The 22,721-nt window shown below is 42.8% G+C and overlaps 1 protein-coding gene across 3 annotated transcripts in view; it reads left to right on the top strand.

Moving 5' to 3' along the window:
* Nucleotides 1-22,721, top strand: part of KCNJ15 (potassium inwardly rectifying channel subfamily J member 15) — a 49,194-nt gene that overhangs the window by 1,750 nt on the left and 24,723 nt on the right. The window contains exon 2 of one of the 3 annotated variants that reach the window (XM_069945531.1): nt 2,158-2,193. The exons of the other annotated variants lie outside the window; for them this stretch is intronic. Coding sequence (XP_069801632.1) covers nt 2,186-2,193 — 8 coding nt within the window. The 5' untranslated portion in view covers nt 2,158-2,185. The remainder of the gene's footprint in view (nt 1-2,157; nt 2,194-22,721) is intronic. 3 annotated transcript variants of the gene reach the window in all.

The following is a 22,721-nucleotide window of genomic DNA, read 5'->3' as shown; positions in this document are numbered from 1 at the left end:
ATCAATTTATTTCCAATAATTGGGGAAAAGTGGAAAAGATACAGCTTTTGTAATGTAATCATATTTGTATGTTATACCAAAATTTATAATATCAATTTTTTTTAGATTATGTTTTAAGTTTTTTAAAGTAAAGTCACACAACTCATTAATAGATCCGAGAGAGTGGGAAAAATAAATAATCCATTGGTAAAGGGGGAGGAGGACTGCAAACATCCTAATCAGCTCATCCTTAGGTCGTAGACTTTGTCTTCTTCACTCACCTGATCGCTATCAGTCTTTAGTATTTTATTGCGTTTATTATGTTGATTTGTTGTTTTCTTTCAAGACGCCAATAAGTATTCTCTTTGCTACTGAGGATGAGACTAAAAGTATGCAGACTATTAGGAGACGACTATTTCCAATGTCCACAGTTGGAGATATGATATAGTGATTTATTGGATAAGGTGAAGTACTTTTTGCTTGTTGAGCTAAGATAGAAGTTGTCGCCAGTCTTACTATGTTGGGTTACACAAAGCTCCGCTAATACGCTGCTTTGAGCATTGATCCCAAAGTTAACAATGGATGATTATCCAAACACTCGAGGAATGAGGACAGACATGGTTGGATCTTGTCCATCCTTAACCAATATGCTACTTATACAGGAAGAGATAAGAAGACTGAAATGGAATGTATTCTAAAATGTTTCGTGTTACTATGGGCTTACCAGCAGTGTACATAGAAGAGGTGGCCATATAGGTATATATACATGCTGCTCTTCCCCTGTGCTGGTGAACATCACCAACCACATATACTGGGTCATACTATGCCTCTACCATCTTCTTAGTTTTTATACCCTTGTTTCTCCTTGTGAAGAGCACCAAGTGTGCATAGGGAGTCTTAGAGACCAAGCAATGCACCCTGGGAAAAGGTTATGCAAATTAGCTTTCCTGAAGTAGGAAACATTCTTGCTCTCTAGTGCCATCTATTGGAGGTGGTTACACCATACATTAAGTTAATATCTAACCCATTAAAGAGCTTCAAAACATTACTAAAGATTATCAGCCAAACCAGAATCTCCTCCAAAAGACGTGGAGACTTACAGGGTAGCTACCTCAAATAAGCAGAACTAAATGGCCATCTTTCTTTTTAATATGCATACCAGTTCTTGTAGACTTAGTTGTTCCTACCATGTGTGTAGACAGGAAGCCCTATATACTGTAGATTCACAATACTGTGGGTGGAACCTTGTCCGTGCCCAGGTCTCTATAGCAGAGTCTGAATCTATATGCAGGTATTATATATGTGTATTTTGGAAGTTATTCTGCATTCTGATGGTTAGGGCTAGTTGGAAAAGTTGGTTCTAGGAAGATTGTCTTGGATATCTTGAGACTTATGGCCCTATTCCACGGAACGATTATCGTTCGTTTTCGGACGATATCCACCGCTACGGACGATAATCGTTCCGTGGAATAGAGTGCAACGATCAGCCGACATCGTTCATGTCGGCTGATCGTTGCAGTCGCTTGTTTTTCAACATGTTGAAAAACAAGCGACTGATATAGCAGCGATCTGCTGCCGTCGCTCCGTTGAATAGGAGCATCGGCAGCAGACGCTGCTATATCCTATGGGCTGCCCGGACGATCAGCGATCCCCCGGGCAGCCCCCCCGCAGCTCCCCGCCGCCCCTCCCGCACTCACCCGCTCGCTGCAGCCGCGTTGAATAGCGGCGGCAGCGAGCGGGGAACGAGGAGCAAACGAGCGCTAATAGCGCTCGTTTGCTCCTCTAAAACGACTCGTGGAATAGGGCCATTAAGGACCCTGGGTCCTCAACCTGACAAGCTCCTTACATTATTCATGGTGTTATCAGGCACCCAGGACCCTTGCCCAGGACTTTTGTCCAGAGTCAAAGGTTAATGGTTGACACTTTCAAGTGAGATGGCTCCTTCTGGTCTGATGGCTGTCATCCTGTTTTTCTACTTCTCTTGCTATACTCAGGACCCTAAAGGAGCTATGATAGCCTCCTCCATACTATCATACCATACCATTATATTGTATATCATAGCTGCATAACTCTTGTTGCATACCACCCAAGTGTCCCTTTTTAGAGGGACAATCCCTACTTTTGACCCACATCTCTGTGTCCCTCTTTGCCAATTAAATGTCTCTCTTTTTGTCCTAGAAATGAGATTGGCATTGATGAACTTTCTATGTTGCTGTAAGTGTTTGGTTTCTTATTTTATAATAGACACAAAATTTCATATTATTCCATCATGTGGTGCACAATAAATCCTAAAAATTGTTATATTTAGATGAATCTTGTGACATTATGACCCACTTCACACAACACACATGCAGTTCATATGGCCCCATACACACATCTGTAGGTGTTATGGATCCGTTTTGGGGACATGATACATGACGCAAAAGAAAGGAACAATCAAGCCAATGTGCGTCCGTGTCCCCTATGTGACAGTGGGTCCTTGCAAATGCGGACAGTTACTAAAACACATGCCCAATCCTGTCCACGGGTATGTTCACACAACCTAAGTTCCATGGTAATCACAGCCGTTGTTGCAACGGCCGTGATTAGTGCGATACTTATGTTGTGCTGCAGGCTGAGGGAATCCTGGCCGGAGTGTATACACATGATATACAGATATGCAGATCCTGTATGTGTGATTGCATCAATCTGCAGCAGATCCTATATGTGTGATTGCATCAGTCTGTAGCAGATCCTGTATGTGTGATTGCATCAATCTGCAGCAGATCCTGTATGTGTGATTGCATCAATCTGTAGTAGATCCTATATGTGTGAATGCATCCTTAAATTAAAATGTCTGTAAACCACAAGTGTCCCTCTTTGGCCGTCCCAAAACTTGGGAGGTATGTTGTTGTTGTTATAGGCCATGTTCACACAACATATGTTTAGCATAAATCACCGGCGTTGTTGCAATTTCGTGAGTTATGCTAAACATTCGTTGTATTTGAATGAATGGACTCTTGGCCGGAGCATATACACATAGGGAGAGATTTATCAAATGTGGTGTAAAGTGAAACTGGCTCAGTTGCCCCTAGCAACCAATCAGATTCCACTTTTCATTTTCCAAAGACTCTGTGAGGAATGAAAGGTGGAATCTGATTGGTTGCTAGGGGCAACTGAGCCAGTGTCACTTTACACCATGTTTGATAAATCTCCCCCAGAGTATACGCTCCGGTCGGGATTCCATCCGGCCGCATGAAAAACTGACATGTCAGTTTTCTGCGGCCACAATTCATTGAATAGCGGCCTTACAGACATGTCAGTTCACAAAATGAAGTGTGCGGCTCTGGCTGCATGCTCCATTGTGTGCAGCGGTAAATTGGGATGCGGGCACACACGGGTGCGCCCGCATCCGAATTCACCAAAAATGAAGATCATCTGGCCAGTACTGCAGTACCGGCCGGGATGATCTTCAGTAACGCCAGACGTTCTGTGACCCAGCCGGGTCACAGAATGGCCGGTGTTATACGCAGTGGGAACACGGCCATAGGATGTATGATACAGATGTTGTAGTTTTGCAACAGCTGGAGGGCTGAGGTTTCCCCGTCCATGTTGTAGAGAGGGTCAGATTAGGTTCCAGGCCCCCTTGCCATAAGAATGATCTGTATGACAGTTACGTCCAATATGGATGCAGACAGAGAACTAAGCCATAGTCTCTGCCTTCAGACTCCGTGCCAGGTTTGTTTACTCCTGTTTGCTACAATGAAATTTTTTTTACTCCTGTGTATAGATTACATCATACGGAAGTGTTGTCATAGGGGCCTTATTCAGGGATGTAATTGAAGAATTCCACAAGGGCAGGGGTCCTGATGACGTTTACATACCCTATAAGTATATATGGACAGGGGGTTGTTGTTGTTACCCATAGCAACCAATCAAAGTTCAGCTCTTATTTCTTATATTGCTTTGGTTGCTATGGGCAACAGAAATAATCTTACTATAGGATATCTTGATAAATCTTCCCCAAAGGCTTTCTAGTATGTTCATAGCATAGAGCTCAGTGTATTCCTTCACATATGCCCGTATAGATGAGCCACTCCTTTCAGCTACACAATGTAGGGGACTGAGTGAGTGCCACAGTCTGGATCCCATCTTTTAAAGCAGGAATCTGGAAGCTTTGGCCCCTCAGCTGTTGCAAAACTACAATCCCATCATGCTGGCTGTCCTAGCATGATGGGAATTGTAGTTCCCATAGGCATGATGGGAATTGTAGTTCCCACGGGGCTCCAAGGTGACAGTCCCCTCTGTGACCTACTTACATCTGTGACAAGTCGATGTCCTACTTGTTATGTGCCTTTCCCTTTAAATGACGTAGTCAGCTCTGATACATGCACATCTTTATTGATATCACCCTCTGCTATTTTTCTTGTTTACTATGTGAACTGGAATCTCAAAAGGTCAAAGTGTAAGTGGCTTTCTCCTTTTATGAGGCGGGGTGAATTGTCTTAAGTGTTGTCAATACAGCCGCTCTATAAAGCCTGTTTACTGTTAACATCTAACGTTACATCTGTAGGAAGTAGAACTATCTATAATTACAGGCCTGAGGACCGTCTCCGCACCGCCACATTACGAGGCTATATCAAGCATGGGAAAGTCCACAAGAGCTGTCAACCACATTTATTACAGTCCTGAATGATACATGGGCTTAGTTGTGTAGTAACACATAACTTTTACTGCATCATACCTTCCTACATAAACATGCCAAATACAGGCCCCTAAGTCTTTCTACCAAGTCCAAAATATACATATACAACCGTGAGTACGAGCATCTTCTACAGAAACACTAAGTCACACTTTACACTATCCCGACAGAGTACACTTCAAATTAGGCAAGGTCCGCAAGACAGCCCCTGCACCTCTCCAAGGACAAGCTACACTTCTTCTCCTGTTACCTGCTTATGTAAGGGTCCTATTCCACGGGCCGATCAGGGCCCCATCAACGATGTAAACGAGCGCCGATCTGCTAGATCGGCGCCCGTTTACTGGGCCTATTCCACGGCTAGACAGTCGTTAGCGAGGGCTGCAGGGACATCGTTACCGATGTCCTTGCAGCCCTTGCAGCATAAATTACCTAGCAGGGCTTCTTCTCCGCTCCGTCTTCCTCCCCGGGTCCCGCGGGGCAGCATCAACTCCAGAGCGGCCAGTGATTGGCTGAGGAAGGGGAAGAGGGAGCTGAGGAGAAACCCTGCTAGGTAATGTATGGTGCTTCTCAAATCGTCGGTCGCCCGCCGCCCGCTATTCCACGAAGCGATGCGCGGTGGGTGACCGATGATTTTAGGTTTGGGCCTAAAAAAAACGATCAGCTGATGACACGATCATCGGCTGATCGTTTTCTCTATTCCACGGAACGGTTGATTATCGCTCCGTGAAATAGGCCCCTAAGTCACTACCTCTAGCACCCCTGATACTTGTACCTGCACCTAAAAAGCTGTTTACTACCTTAACTTGTAACTTGTATTTGAGTAAAAGTACTGGACTCTGTGCTCATTTCTCTGCCGCACCTGCACCTACAGTAAATAGAGCTGAATTGTAATACCACACACAACCTGAGGACGGGGTGGGGCTGTTTTTGCAAGAAAGTAGCTGTGCTTTTTCTCATCCGGCACAACCCCTTTAACATCCAATTGGTGGCTTCTCTCTCCTCCCATAATCCCCTCCCCTGCAATCCTGCAAAGTGATTTATATTTACTAGTACTAGATGTTTTGTTGTTTTTTACCCATGCAATGACAGCTTTGACAATAAGCCAAACTATCTGTGGTATGTCCCATAGTTTATCTGGAGCCCCAAAGGCAAACAAAGAGATAATAAGAGGTTACCCCACTCCCAGTACATGACTGCCAGGCTGCTGCCATAACTAACTCTATCTATCTATCTATCTATCTATCTATCTATCTATCCAGCCATCTCTGAAATCCACCCTATTAGTCACGCCTGCTTTCCGCTCAGCTAGCACCATACGCATTCTGTTGCTAGGTAATTTATTAACACACAGAACAGGTCTTTATGTTATATAACACCTATTAGAAGAGGAAATGATTGGACATTGTAGTAATAAATATTCTATAGCCTAATCGCCTTCCACTAAGGAACATTTGTAAAAAGTTGTGAATGTCTTTATGCTACAATCCAACAAGAAAGAAAAAAGTGATGGCACTGCCTGGCTCTCCACTAGATGGCACTATCTCAGGCTGGGTATGTGGTGGTGCTCAATCCGAAATAAACATGCTGTATGAACAATGATTAAAGGATAAAAGGAGGCACTCACCAGCAGTGTATTCAGACCATCCGGCTTTTATTGCTGTGCGCAGGGGGAGCGGGGGAGACAAGGTGGGTGACCGCAGTTTCGCGGCTTAGTGCCGCTTTGACGAACCCTCATGTGACTGGTACGTCACTTCCTTTTATGTGTGCAACTTTATCAAACAATGTGACCCAGATGTATAAAAAAATTTCAACATGTTTTATACATCTGTGTATGGGGGACTGGAGCTGGACTTCTTAGATGTACACCTGGACATTAGCAGCGGCACACTTACCACATCATGCTATAGAAAAAAGACGGCTGTCAATTCACTGCTTAATTACTCTAGCTACCATCCACACCACACTAAGAGAGCGTTACCGTACAGTCAATTTATCAGATTGAGACGCATAAATAACAATGAAATTTTATTCACTAAACAGGCAGAGGAATTGAGCCACCGACTGAGAAAAAGAGGATATCCCCAACAACTAATTAGCGAGAGCCTCCAGAGGGCGTCAAGTGTGAACAGACTCCAATTGCTCACAACAACAAAACAGCGTAATATACATGTAAATAAAAAACACACGGCAGATAAAAAAAGAGTGGCATTCACATTTGATTATTCACCCCTGGAGAGAACCATTAAGAACGCTATTTACAAAAACTGGCACATTGTAGAACATGACGAACATCTAAGAGGACATATTGCTGAGCGCCCCACAGTGACATTTAGACACACTCAGAACATTAAAGATCTACTAGTCCATGGGAGACTTGATAAACAGAATCCACAAAAAGAAGGGTCATGGCTTACATCCAGGTCAGCCAAGGGTAATTTTAGGTGTGGCCATTGCCACTACTGTAGATCATTAAATAATGGTAGATACATTAAATTAGGTGGCCATGAACATGTGGTTAATGACTTTATGACATGCAAAAGCCAGTATGTGGTATATGCTTTGATTTGTAACTGTGGCAAATATTATATAGGGAAGACCATCCGCCCCATGTGGAGGAGATTCTCAGAGCATGTCAGATCAGTGCAGACAGGGAAAGGTAGCCCCCGCATGATCAGACATATTCAGCAGGAACATGATGGGGATTCCTCACAGTTACATTTTGCTGGGTTATGTATTGTCCCTCCCCCAAAAGGTGGGGGTGATAGAAAGCAGTTGCTCCTTCAAAAGGAAACTGAATTTATTATTAAATATGATGCGCTTGGCGCCCTGGGTCTTCATACTCATAGTGATGTGAATATTGCATGAATCCCTATATCCGAATATGCTAGCCAGTGTAATTTGTACTTTATTTTAATTGATGTTTGTTTGTTTGTCACTCACATTGTTTGATAAAGTTGCACACATAAAAGGAAGTGACGTACCAGTCACATGAGGGTTCGTCAAAGTGGCACTAAGCCGCGAAACTGCGGTCACCCACCTTGTCTCCCCCGTTCCCCCTGCGCACAGCAATAAAAGCCGGATGGTCTGAATACACTGCTGGTGAGTGCCTCCTTTTATCCTTTATTCATTCTTTATGCTACAACCTGCTGGCTGGTGAGGGATTTCATAGACTTGTGAGCCCCCATATGTCCTGGACCACACAACAGTTTAACAGTGTATATATATGTTAGGCCGAGTTCACATATTTCCAGCTGTCTATAGCTATGGGAAGACAGCTGGACAGCTTGGAGTAAGCTGGATCCATGGTACCCGGCCATATTGGGTAATATAGAGCACGGTGCCATACTTAGGGATGATCAGGCAGGGCCGTTTCTAGGTAGTTTTGACTAAAGGGCGAATCTTTCTTAAGCGCTCAAAAAACAAACAAAAAAAGTCATTCAGTGACTCACAGGTGGCGTCTTCTTTGATCTGAGGCGTCATTTTTCCCTCTGCCCCCACCAGTGGCTATATTGGGAACTGCAGGACTTGCTGCATACAGATCCTTAACCTCCCCAGATGTCAATATAATACATGTTCCTATTAGAATAGACATTACACTTTGGGAAGCTGTATGTGTCACTAGTGCTGCAGCCTTCCCTGATGTCTATATAATACATGTTCCTATTAGAATAGACATTACACTTTGGGAAGTTGTATGTGTCACTAGTGCTGCAGCCTCTCCTGATGTCTATATAATACATGTTCCTATTAAAATAGACATTACACTGGGGGGCTGTCTGTGTCACTAGTGCTGCAGCCTCCTCTGATGTCTATATATTACATGTTACCATTAGAATAGACATTACAGTGAGGGAAGCTGTCTGTGTCACTAGTGCTGCAGCCTCCCCTGATGTCTATATAATACATGTTACCATTAGAATAGACATTACACTGGGGGGGGGGGGCTGTCTGTGTCACTAGTGCTGCAGCCTCCTCTGATGTCTATATATTACATGTTACCATTAGAATAGACATTACAGTGAGGGAAGCTGTCTGTGTCACTAGTGCTGCAGCCTCCCCTGATGTCTATATAATACATGTTACCATTAGAATAGACATTACACTGGGGGGGGGGTGTCTGTGTCACTAGTGTTGCAGCCTCCCCTGATGTCTATATATTACATGTTACCATTAGAATAGACATTACAGTGAGGGAAGCTGTCTGTGTCACTAGTGCTGAAGCCTCCCCTGATGTCTATATAATACATGTTACCATTAGAATAGACATTACACTAGGGGAAGCTGTCTGTGTCACTAGTGTTGCAGCCTCCCCTGATGTCTATATATTACATGTTACCATTAGAATAGACATTACAGTGAGGGAAGCTGTCTGTGTCACTAGTGCTGAAGCCTCCCCTGATGTCTATATAATACATGTTCCTATTAGAATAGACATTACACTGTGGAAGCTGTCTTTGTCGCTAGTACTGCTGCCTCCCCTTATATCTATATAATACACGCTAGCACTAGGATAGACATTATACTAGGGAGAGTTGTCTGTATCACTAGTGCTGAAGCCTCCCCTGATGCCCATATGATACATGTTAGTACTAGGATAGACATTACACTGAGGGGGAGCTGTCCCCAGTGGCTTCTCCTCCTGCTTCCAGACTCGATTGATCTATCTCCTGTTTTAGTAGATAGAGAGATCTACCAATCAAGGCCAGTGGGAGAGAAGCCACTGGGGATGACCCCTCTGTTTTTTGAGGAATAAGAAAATGATGGCTTTAAAATAAAGTGTATTTTTACAGTATCGGGTAACCTATGCCAGGAGTATACAAGCATAGTCATTCTGTTTAGGCTGTAGATGGCGTCCTCGGCAATCTAGCACAGATTTCTGCTGAAGTGTGTGAAACTCTCATGGATTTAGTGTGTACACATGATAGCGAGCGTCATATATGTGGTAACAATCTATGTGTACAAAGACAATTTTTATACAATACAAAATAGCTTCTGTTTCCCATGACCAAAACGACCACACAATGTAAGTCAATGAGACCATTTGGCTCACATAGACACAGAATTGGGTGAGAAGCATGCATCGCCATGTATTTCTCCCCACTGATCAGTTTGCGATCTGAACGCTCAGAACTTGACCGATAAAAACTTTTTACATGGCTAAGTTTTTATGGTGACAGGTATGCCTTAACTTAAATATGTGAACCAGATTTGAAAATCCCTTTAAATCTCTGACAATGCAGGGGATTTGGAGCTCTGTGTCAGGAAAAACCTTTACGTTATTATAAGAAAGAAATCTCTGCAAAGGTCAGACCCGAAAAGGAGATTTGCTTTATGTCCCTTAATTAGGGACCTGCCAGGTTTGCTTGCTGGGAGTTGTAGTTCCACCAGCCACTGCTGTAGGTTCTCTACTTCTAGTGTAAGCCGGGCTCCACTTTCTGACAGATAGAGTAAAGCTGCTTCCCCTGACAAAGTGCTATTTCCTGTTGCTTTTTCACTCACCGTGTAAATAGAAGGGCCAGACTGTGTTCCTTGGACACAGGTAGACATGACTTCTTTGAAGCTGCAGACTTTTCTGCGTGAGCTCGGCCAATGAAAGCATATTCTCCATTATTGACATAGGAAACACTGGAAACAAGGGAACCGCATGCTACGTAACTTACCATGTTTTTATTCTTTTTTTTTTAATTTTCCTGCTTTTTAATTTTTGATTTTTAATTAACATTTAATGCTCCTTCACCCCGAAAGACAATGAAATAGATTATAATGTATCCCGTCTGATCATCTTAAAGGAGGATTCTAGGAAAAACTGAACATTGGATTCTCCTTTTGAATTTTTGTGCTATGCTCCACACTTTACACTACAGTGTATATACAACAAGTTTTGCCTTTTACTTAATTCCCGGCAATCTGCAACAATGGCTGTGATTAATGCAAAAGATACGTTGTATTTGAATGAATGGAATCCCAGCCGGAGTGTATACACATAGTATACACTCTGGCCGGGATTCCAACTGGCCGCACGGAAAACTGGGTACAATATAACATAAAGTATACCTGGTGCAGGTTCTGCAGGGGCTGTCACATTATCATGCTCCGCCCCCTCAGAACCTGAATTCATATCATTTTTAGTTGTTTTGTTTTTTTGTTAAGATCTTTGTTATTCATCCATCAACTTGCTATTTAGTCCCTTAGAAGACTGATATGATAAACCTGAAAACCCCATAAAGAACTTACAGACTCCATGCCGATCAGTCAGATTTGAACCCAGGTTCTGAGCGCTACTGACTAAGGAGCTTCCCAGGTAGAATAATCTAATTGTCTAGATGAGTCACGGACTGCGATATACAGTATAAAGAAACATTCTCTTACATTCATACACATGTCTCTGCTCAGCTGTTGTTATTTTGTTCTTTTTTTATCAGTATATTAAGAGCAATAAAATTTGTGTCCAAAATCCAAAGTCCTGGGGCAGACAGTGTATGACATAGCATTGCACCAAACTTGGGCCAGCCCATGTAAACTAATAAATGCATTAATATGCAGTAATTGCCATTGCAAAAGTTCACAAAGCAGGAATGGGAACAAGAGAAACCAGTCGGATGGGTGTTGGTGAATGGCTGGGTGAAAAAACGTGTTTTCTGTGTACAACGAAGTGCTATACAGATTTGCTACCATGGGATTTACATACTGCTGCACAAAACCTGAAACCTGAGACTTGTTTGTACTGAGGGCCAGTGGTATACATAGAGGGGATGGTGCTAGATCATGCATGGTTCACATGGTTTACCATAGAAATCCTTGCGGCAACAAGAACCTTCTGCAACATTAACCCACTGTAGAGTGAGCTGGCATATTTTTTAAGAATTGTTGGTCATTTTTTAACTTTCCATTTTACTTATTAATATTATGAAATAACTGTGAAATCTTGCAGTTTTTATTTTGGCCACTAGGCTTAAAACTAGGCTTCCTGTTCTGTACACTTCATTTCCCAGCAGTGTCCTCCTTATTATCATACAATAGACAAACAAGAGTACAATGACAGGTGACACCAGTATATAGATAATACAGACATCGGTACAGTGACAGGTGACACCAGTATATAGATAATACAGACATCTGTACAGTGACAGGTGACACCAGTATATAGATAATACAGACATCCCTACAGTGACAGGTGACACAAGTATATAGATAAGACAAACAGGAGTACAGTGACAGGTTACACCAATATATAGATAAGACAAACAAGAGTAGAGTAACAGGTGTCCCCAGTATATAGATACAACAGGAGTATAGTGACAGGTGACACCAGTATATAGATAACACAGAAAGCCGTACATTGACAGGTAACACCGGTATATAAATAACACAGACAGAAGTACAGTGACAGGTGACACCAGTATCTAGATAACACAGACAGGAGTACAGTGACAGGTGACACCAGTATATAGATAACATAGACTGCAGTACAGTGACAGGTAACACCAGTATATACATAACAAAGACAGGAGTACAGTGACAGGTGGCACCAGTATATAGATAACTCTCATTTTCCCTGTAACATGCCTCCTGCTCCCCGTCCGCCCCCGCTGCCATACGCCTGCCGGGAAGAGTGCTGCTCTGCTCCCTGTCTGCCTCTGGTCCCATACACCCCGCTCTGCAACATGCCCCCTGCTCCCCCAGCCTGTCCCCTCTGCTCCCTGTCCGCCCCACCACCATATGCCTGCCGGGAGGTGTGCCGCTCTGCTTCCTGTCCTCCCCGCCGCCTTATGCCTGCTGGGAGGTGTGTCGCTCTGCTCCCCCTGTCCGCCTCTGCCGCCATACATAGAGCTGGGCGACCCCTCATTCCATCATTTCCCTGAAAGGGGTCAGGGATTTGATCAAATCAAATATTATAGTATAAAAATAAATAATTAAATAAAAAAATAAAAATGTTTGGTATCGCCACGTGCATAATTATAACATTCTCGATCTCGCACAGCAAACGGCTTAAGTGCAAAAGAATTCCAAAATGCTAAATTGCGCATTTTTGGTCACATTAAAACCAGAAAAATTGTAATAAGTGATCAAAAAGTCTCATATACGCAATGAAGGTACTGATAGTAAGTACAGATCATGGCTCAAAAAATGACACCTCACACAGACCCATAGACCAAAAAAAAAAAGCATTATAAGCATGGTCAAAAAGCAATTTTAAGGAACATTTATTTTTTAAAAAAGGTTTTAATTTTTAAAAAGCCATCAAATAAAATAAAAGTCAGACAAGGTTTACCCTAGGGTGAATGCCGACCCCCCCCCAATAACGTTTTATTTTCAATTTCACCACACATATAATTTTATTCTGGTTTTGCAGCATACTTTATTCAAAAATTGCAAAGTACAATTAGTGGCACAAAAAGGGCTCATTTGGTTGTCTAGGTGAAAAAATGCAAGCGCTGTGGCCTTTTAGGTGCAATGGAAATTGGCTCTGTCCTAAAGGGTTAAAGTAGCCAGAATAAAAGGATCTAACTTCCTAATCATTAAAGCATTGCAAGGTTTCCCATTCACTTGATTGGAATAGCACTAAAGAGCCTCGCACTGCTGCTGCCAAAAGTACAGTAATGCAGGATGAGCAACATGAAGCACTTAAGAGGCTGTGGCACTTTTTCTTTAGTTAAACATAGTTAAAGGGGTACTCTGGCGAAAATCTTTTTCTTTTAAATCAACTGGTTTCAGAACGTTATATACATTTGTAATTTAAAAATCTCAAGCCTTCCAGTACTTATCAGCTGCTGTATGTCCTGCAGGAAGCAGCAGCAGAGAACTGTGTCAGAGAGAAAGAAAACACAGTTTCCTGTAGGACATACAGCAGCTGATTAGAATGGGAAGGCTTGAGGTTTTTTTTAAATAGTAGTAAATTACAAATCTATATGACTTTCTGAAAACAGTTGATTTGAAAGAAAAAGATTTTTGGAAAAGGGGGCTTTTTAGATGAGTTTTGGTTTCCACTATAGTCTTGTTCATGTGGTTTCCTTTATAACCATATAATCTACAGATGTATCTCAGCTTGTGTATCCACTTGCTATGCTGGGATAGAGAGTTCTAGTCATTCCCCACTTGAAATAATATTTGCAGGACATTTAACCTGCCTGTTCCGCCAGCTGATCACTTTAGCAAACTGAACGGCTGAACTCTGCACAACAGAATAGCAGATACATCTGCCAGAAGGTCTGGATAAAAACGCTGCACCAAGATAAGAACTCCAAGATGAACTCCAAGATAAGCAGCTGTATGTTGTATTAGCATGTTACTTGTATAGATGTGTAGCCATAAAGGTCGGCCCTATCATAGATATAATAAGGAGCTGGTTCCATATGTGTAGATATGTGATTACTGGAACCTTTGATAAGATATTTTGGGATATGAACACTATATTATCACAGTCAATACTGCACATAACATAACACCTAGGTCTGAAAATGAAAAAAACAAAAACAAAACTGTCATATTCTACGAATGTGAATAAAGGAAATGTCCCCACTCCCCACTATTATTATATTTTATACAATATAGAACAATATTCACTGGTCACCATCATGTCAAACAAATTTCCTCCATGTAATTCTTGGCCACTAGGTGTGTCCCTTTTGTGTAACCCGCTGTCCAATGCCTGTTGTCAGGGGAAATCTGTCTGTAGTAACAGCTAGATCAGGAGAAAACATGGAAAGTAGGGGCGGAGCTTGTACTCTATGCAGGAGAGAAAGCCTAAGCTGTAATATTGCAAGCTGAGCATATCTGTTTACTGAAGATGATTCTTTTTCTAAAAGGTAAGGAAAGACTTCCCGTTCTTTCCGCCTCACCCCTAACATGATTCGTTCCATTTGTCTTGATGGTAAATTTCCCACACCCTTGGTTTGTAATGTTTTTTGGGCTTCTAGAGATGGGATCCCTGCACTGTTTCTCACCCCTGGGGGGTGCAGCAGGGGGTATGCGATGGCCCGGTAACAGTTGCATGATCTTCCTCAAAAGTGTGTATACATTTAGGTTTAGTAATGAATGAATGAATCTCAGAAATAGTACACGGTAATTAAAGCAAATCATTTCTAGACTTCTAAACATTTTATGTAAATTTTTCATGTTGTACATTGTTATAAAGCAGAACTGGCCTATAAATTCTTAAAATAAACTTTATAGGGGTTGTCATGGGATAAAGTTGGATTTTCTCAAAATGCCCAATCCTCTCAGCTACTTCCTGATGATACAAAGTCCCCACAGAAACTGCTCTGCTAAGCCAATCACCAACTAAGGAGGACGCCATTGTGGCTATATTTCCCACTACAAGTACAAAGCACAGAAAGGCTCATTAAATTTACGTCCGTAAATAACGACCATGATTATAATGAGATGGCTGCCTTTCCCCGCTATGTTCTTGAAGTGGGAACGTAGCCCTAATCGCTAAAGGAAAAAAATCTAGGTGATACATTCCCTTTAAGCTGCTATGTTGGGGTTGTGCTACACTCACGCGTACGTGGCCTGTAGTACAGGTGTGGGTCAGCTGCAGCTCCTACAAACCGGATGATATGGTATATCACCACTTGAATAGTGTCCAAGAGTCAGGAAAAAGAGAGAACATATAGTACTGCTAATATCCAGGAAGGCCGATACAATCAAGAAATCTTTATTAGCATTGAACAAACAGATATATGTTTTGGCATTGGACCAGCACCTTTATCAGGCCAACCTTGTAGATGAGTACACAGCTAGGGAAATAAGTAAGTCCTTTTTTTCTAATACCTTTTCAGTGTTTAATCTATCCATATACATAAAATAGTGATAGGCCAATACTATTGTCTGCAGTGGCTACAGCTTATCTCAATGAGAACTTACACGTTATCTTCCCCATAGCAGATAGCCGAGGTTCGGAGGCCATGATAGATTGCTTTTGTTCACATCAGTGTCAGAGGATCCATCGGCAGTTTTGTCAGACAGAATTTATTGAATCCATGAATCTATACCAGCAGATATGACCACAGCCCAGGGCCATCACCCTCCCTCATTCTCCATCATGTGGCTATCGGCTACAATGACGGGACAGCTTGTTCTACAAATGTCATTTCTGGAATTTGTACAAATGTGAATTGTGGTTCATCCTCATTCCCCCTCACAATGATAATTGTCCTGTGAGGCATAGACATACAGCGCTTTTTGTGACCCTTCAAGCTTATTTCTTTTGTTTTACAGTTTTGCAAAACTTAAGCTGTCTTCTTCTTTAACCATTGTTTAGTCGAATTACTTGTGTGCCTATGGTCACTGTCGGACTGGCCCACCGGAGGATCCTCAGGTGGGCCCCAGCTGTACACTGTGATCTGTGGTAATTTTATGGCTCCTGACAGCTGACAGCTGATGTAGCGAGCAGGAACATGTGTGTGTGTGTGAGGTAGGCTTCTATGCAGTGGCATCGTGGCCCAACCAGGTGGATAACTTCTCAAAGGGGCCTACAGTGGTAGCAGGTCCTGGCTGTCTGACTAGAGGATGCACAGTAACATTCACTTACATTGTGTGCAGTGCTGTGGGCTGCCGTCCTGGAGATTCCCCTGGTTGTTGGGTCTGGGGGATGGGAGGACCCGCGGCATAGCAGCCTGTAAAGGCCGCACAGTAGGCCAGGGTCAGGAAGCTCCCCCTGTAGAGCTGCCTGTGCCAAGGGTTATCTACACTGCATGACTAAAGCCATGTCCTTATCTGAGGTCCTGACTGCTGCACTGGAATAAGTACTATCAAGTGGGGGGACGAGGAGACAAGTCTAAAGGTCCCCTAAACCTTGAACTTTGAGATTTGGGGCTGAAGGGTGGGCCCCTGAATGATTTTCTCTGGAGAGCCTTAGGTACTTCAGTCAAACACTGCTTATGGTTGTTGTCTCGCTGTATTACCCATGTTCTCTTGAGATTCAGTTCACAGACAGATGTCTTGACCCAGATGCAACTACACAACAGCAAGTCCGACCCACCTTGCGGTGGGCGCTGGTGAAGACCAGTGACACCTTAGACTTATCTCATAGACTGGCTGATGGATTGCCTGCATAGCCGATCAGTGACTGCAGTGGTGTCCTGGACCAGTCACTGATTGGCTGAGCAGGCTATCCATCAACCGATCTCGGACATTGCAGCTGGAGGAGCTGCTGGAGGCTGTCAGCTGTTGGATATCGTTCAGGAAGTGCTATGGGGCATGGGGACTGATAAGTATATTTTCTTTATTGTGTTCCCGCAACCACCTGCCTGCTTGAGATATGTTTGTTTCATGGAACTTCTCCTTTCAAGAAACTTCAGTGGCAGACAATGCTGTTTGCACATAGGTAGACAGGTGACAGGTTACTAGCAGTGAGTGGATGCTAGCTTGTCACATACACAGCTTTGGGCAAAGTTGCTATTATAATGTTAAAGGTTTGGCGCTGGTTATATCTGGTGTATGTAGGGTGGGCCCCTAGAATCAAATTACTTGGTGGGGCCATGGTACCCCAGTCCGTGTCCAAGAGTCAGGAAAAAGAAAGAATACTAGATAATGTACCCGGCGCTGCCCGGGTATAAAGTGTCAGTGTGTTAATTAGATTTGTTCTAAGGTGCCCAGGAGGCCAAGCTAAAGGTATTGTTTCATCTGAGTTAATCAGTGAAATTAGTGTATACCTGTAGTGCATAGTTGGAGGGGTTCTGTATACCCACAATGTATAGTTTTTAGGGGTCTCGCATATCTGTAGTGCATAGGTGGGGGGGCTGTATACCTATAGTGTATAGTTGGGGGGGTCCTGTATACATGTAATGTGTAGTTGGGGGGGCTGTATACCTGTAGTGTATAGTCGAGGGAGGTCCTGTATACCTGCAGTGTACAGTTGGTGAAGGTCCTGTATACCTGTACTGTATAGTTCAGGGGTCCTGTATACCTGTAGTATATAGTTGGTGCTGTATACCTGTAATGTATAGTTGGTGGAGGTCTTGTATACCTGTAGTTTATAGTTTGAGGGTCCTGGATACCTGTAGTGTATAATTGGTGGAGGTCTTGTATACCTGTAGTATATAGTTCGGGGGTCCTGTATACCTGTAGTGCATAGTTTGAAGGTCCTGTATAACTGTCGTATAGAGTTGGTGGAGGTCCTGTATACCTGTAGTGTATAGTTTGGGGTCCTATATACCTGTAGTATATAGTTGGGGGAGTTCCTGTATACCTGTAGTATATAGCTTTGGGGTCCTGTATACCTGTAGTATAGAGTTGGTGAAGGTGCTGTATAACTGTAGTATATAGTTGGTGGAGTTCCTGTATACCTGTAGGGTATAGTTTGGGGGTCCTGTATACCTGTAGTGTATAGTTTGGGGTCCTGTATACCTGTAGTATATAGTTGGTGGAGGTCCTGTATACCTTTAGTATATAGTTTTGGGGTCCTGTATACCTGTAGTGTAAAGTTTGGGGTCCTGTATGCCTGTAGTATATAGTTGGTGGAGGTCCTGTATACCTGTAGTGTATAGTTTTGGGGATCTGTATACCTGTAGTGTCCTGTATACCTGCAGGGTCGTATTTACCATTAGGCACCCATGGTCTGGTGCGTAGGGTAGCACCTTGCAGAGGGGCAGTACCCTCCCGTTCAGACTTCCCAGAAAATCTGGTGTCTTTTCGAGGGGGGTATGGCGGTATTGGTCAGATCTGGTATAGTGGTGTTATCCAGTCACAGTATGGTGGTATTGGTCAGGTCTGGTATGGCAGTGTTATTTAGTCACAGTGTGTCGGTATTGGTCATGTCTGGTATGGCGGTCTTATCCAGTCACAGTATGGCGGTATTGGTCAGGTCTGGTGTGGCGGTGTTCTCCAGTCACAATGTGGCAGTATTGGTCAGGTCTGGTATAGTGGTGTTATCCAGTCACAGTATGGCGGTATTGGTCAGGTGTGGTATGGCAGTGTCTGGCAGTGTTATCCAGTCACAGTATGGCGGTATTGGTCAAGTATGTGGCTCTATGCTGTGTTTCCACTTCGAGATCATAGTGGGGAAAGGTGTCCATCTCATTATAATTATTGCCATGAATAACAACTGTGATTATAATGAAACAGCTACCTTTCCTATGTTCTTGAAGTCGGAACAAAGCCCTAATCTGTACAAAAAAATCTAGGTGATACATTCCCTTTAAGCTGCCATGTTAGTGATGTGATACACTCAAGGGTACATGGCCTGTAATACAGATGTGGGTCAGTTGCAGCTCCTCCAAACCGGATGATATGGTAATGTATATCACCACTTGAATAGTGTCCAAGAGTCAGGAAAGAGAGAGAACAAATGGTACTCCTAATATCCAGGAAGGCCGATACAATCAAGAAATCTTTATTAGCATTTAACAAACAGCTATATGTTTTGGCACTGGAGCAGCACCTTCATCAGGCCAACCTTGTAGATAGGTACACAGCTAGGGAAATAAGTACATTGGGCCCTTTTTGTCTAATTCCTTTTCATTGTTAAATCTATCCATACACATAAAATAACCATAGGACAATGGTATTGTTTTCAGTGGCAACGACCTATCTCAATGAGAACTTAGCAGAGGAGAGTTGGGAGGCCATCATACATTTCGTTCAAATTAGTGTCAGAGGATCCATCGGCAGTTTTGTCAGACAAAATTTATTGCCAGGGGAAAAAAGTAGGTTATGCATCGTTGGTATCTACTGTACCAGCAGATATAACCACAGCCCAGGGCCATCGCCCTCCCACATTCTCCATCATGTGGCTATCGGCGATAATGACGGGAAAGCTTTTTCTACAAATGTCATATCTGGAATTTGTACAAATGTAAATTGTGGTTCAACTTCATTCCCCACCACAATGATAATTGTCCTGTGAGCCCTTAAAAGACTAAGAGTGCTTTTTGTGACCCTTCAGGTTTTGTTATGTTTGTTTTTTTACAGTTTTGCACTGCGTCAGCAAAACTTTAGCTTTCTTCTTCTTCTTTAGCCATTGTTTGGTTGAATGGCTTGTGTGTGTATGGTCTGTGTTGGACTGGCCCACTGGAGGATCCTCGGGTGGGCCCCAGCTGTGCACTGTACTCTGATCTGTGGTAATTTTATGGCTCCTGAGAGCTGACAGCTGACATAGTGTGCAGGAACGGGTAGGACAGGGGCCTTGTATGCACAGGCAGCAGGGCCCAACCAGGCACATTACTACTCTAGGGGCCTGCAGATGTAGCAGTTCCTGGCTGCCTGGCCATCACCCTCCCACATTCTCCATCATGTGGCTATTGGCTATAATAACAAGACTGCTTGTCTACAAATGTCAATTGTGGAAATTGTACAAATTTGGTTTGGGGCTTAAGGGTGAATCCCGTGAATGATTTCCTCCAGTAGGCTCCAAGTACTCCAGTCAAACACTGCTTATGGTTGTTGTCTGGCTGTATTATCCATTTTCTCTTGAGATTCAGCTCACAGACAGATGTCCTGACCCAGATGCAACAAAACAGGCCCAAACCATGATTCTTCGAACAGGTCACCCACCTACAGCTCATCACCATCTCACTTGAGGCTACCTTAAAATTATCTGCTAGTCCTAAAGGTTGACATAATTTTACCACCCACAGACATATGATAGTTGAACAATTTCCTTACTTAATGATTGACCAGGTCTAATATTTTTGACTCATTTGGTTTAATTCTCTTTGTCTACTTTGTCTCTAAAATCTGATGTAATTTTAGGTCAAACTTGGCTAATGCACACTTCTCTGCGGACATGTGCATTAGCCCTTATGCCAAGAAATTCTGAAGGGTTCACAAACTTTAAGACATCATTGTAAAACCCCATATTAATTTATTGCATTCTCCATTGTTCTTTTCTATGAAAGAAGCCAAATGTAGCTGACATAGTATATAAATAATTTTATGAGGACATTCTTTTTTATGCTGAGTAATTATTATTATTATTATTATTATTATTATTATTATTTTCATTACTATTTCTGTAACTGTAACCGGATACTGTCTGATGGTGGCACAAATTCCATTGAGCAAATATGATGCGAAAGCATTATTGTTCCCAATTATTAGGATTTAGTATACTAATACTTTTTATTTTTAAATACATTTTATTTATTTTCCCTATAACTCCATACAGTAAAATCCCTAAACCCTATATGGACAAGTTGAGTGACAACTCTCATAGTTGCCTTCTAGGTTGTCACTAAACAGAAATGATAATTGACCAAACACAATGTTCACAATCCGACGAATGATGACTGTAATTGTTAGTTTTGTATTGAACGCATTGTCATTACTTATGGCCCATTGCCTGGAGCATGCCAGTAGATAGAATGTGTTTGGTGACTACATGAAAATATGTGACTATACACCTTACAAGAGGAAAGTGGGATCTGTAAAGCTCCACAACCCCCAAAATCCAGCTGAAGTTATATAGCAGAGAGGAGAGAAGGGAGTATAGGATATAGCTGCTGATTGTCTGTCTCATGGTGACCAAACACATTGGATAAGCTTTGTCTGTGATGCTCGACTGTATACTTTGTATGGGGTGCTCCGAAAGAATGATAACTTTCAACCTGCCTGATCCTTTTGTTCTCAAGGTAGATAAGCCTCCTTGACAGGTGTATGACAACAGTTTATTCTCCTTTTCCTATGTAGAACACATGTGTACTTGAATAAACGGAGTGTGCATGTGTATAGATGGATAGTCAGGAGGAATAACTGGTCAACAGTTATATTATTAGCATGGCCAGAGAGGATAAGACAGCATGCTGTGAGAGGGGAAAAGGAGCAACAGGGAGGGACATCTGATTGGCACAAAGCACATCTCCTACTTTATACCCATCAGCACAGCTCTTACATCACACCAGATATACATGTCTTACATCACACCTATCAGCAAAGGTTACAGCTCTTATATCACATTCAGCTACACAGCTTCTACATTACATCCATCTGCACAGCTCCTACATCACACACATTAGCATGGTGGTTATATCATGAGCATTAGCACAGTGTCACAGCCGCGGCGGCGTCCCGTGTTCCGGGCCGCCGCCGCGACCTCCTCCTGCCCCATGCAGCCGCTGGGGTCCTTGTGCAGGGACCCGGCGCTGCTGCTAGTTCGGCCCCTGGCGGCGCCTCACCTCTCCTCCGCTCCTGTCTCCGTCTGTGCCGGCCGGCGCGCGCGTCCCCGCCTCCTAGGGCGCGCGCGCGCCGGCTGTCTCAGATTTAAAGGGCCTGCCGTCACTAGCAACCAAGCCAGGGGTAGCGACCTGGGGGTCGCCTGCCGCAGCAAGTCCATCCCGCCTTGCGGCGGGCTCTGGTGAAAACCAGCGGCCCCTTAGACTCCGCTCCCTGGTGAGGTTATTGCTATCGCTAGTGACGGTCCAGTGGATCCACTACTCCAGGCGTTACACACAGCTCCTACATCACACACATTAGCATGGCGGTTATATCATGTGCATTAGCAAAGCTCTTACATCACATAAATAAATACATCACGACTATCAGCACAGTTGTTACATCGCAACTATCAACATTGCTCACAGTTTTTATATTACACCTTCTGTGTTTGCTCAATTATTAAATCAAACCCACCTGTGAAGCTTACTTACACCCTAAACATTGCACAGCTCTTACATCATACCCATCAGCAAAGCTCATGCATCATACACATGGGAAAGCATGAAGAAAAAATGTACCAACAAGGGGAGGACAAGAGACCCTTCAGATTTTTTATTTTCTGCAATAATAAACATGGCTTCAAGGGGAACTATTAGCAACTGATTCGTCTAATCTGCTTATAGTTCCTCTTTAAACTTAATTGGTTACATTGGTTACAGTATTAATACAAACTGTTAATTAGCATTGACACATTTTCTTCTATTGCTCTTATTCATATGTGTAATAATAATAGTAATAATAATAATAGTAGTAGTAGTAGTAGTTGTTATTATTATTTATTGTCTTTTATATTATCATTATTTTTCAATATAAATATTGTTATATATAAATTTTTATATTTATTGATTTATTTTATTTTTCTTATCATTTCATATAGAAATATCCTGCCCAATACCTGGCTTTATTT

Source organism: Dendropsophus ebraccatus, chromosome 11 (genome assembly GCF_027789765.1).
Source record: "Dendropsophus ebraccatus isolate aDenEbr1 chromosome 11, aDenEbr1.pat, whole genome shotgun sequence".
NCBI lineage: Eukaryota > Metazoa > Chordata > Amphibia > Anura > Hylidae > Dendropsophus > Dendropsophus ebraccatus.
The sequence above is the reverse complement of the archived record's forward strand: the minus strand, read 5'-3'. Positions and strand labels throughout refer to the sequence as shown.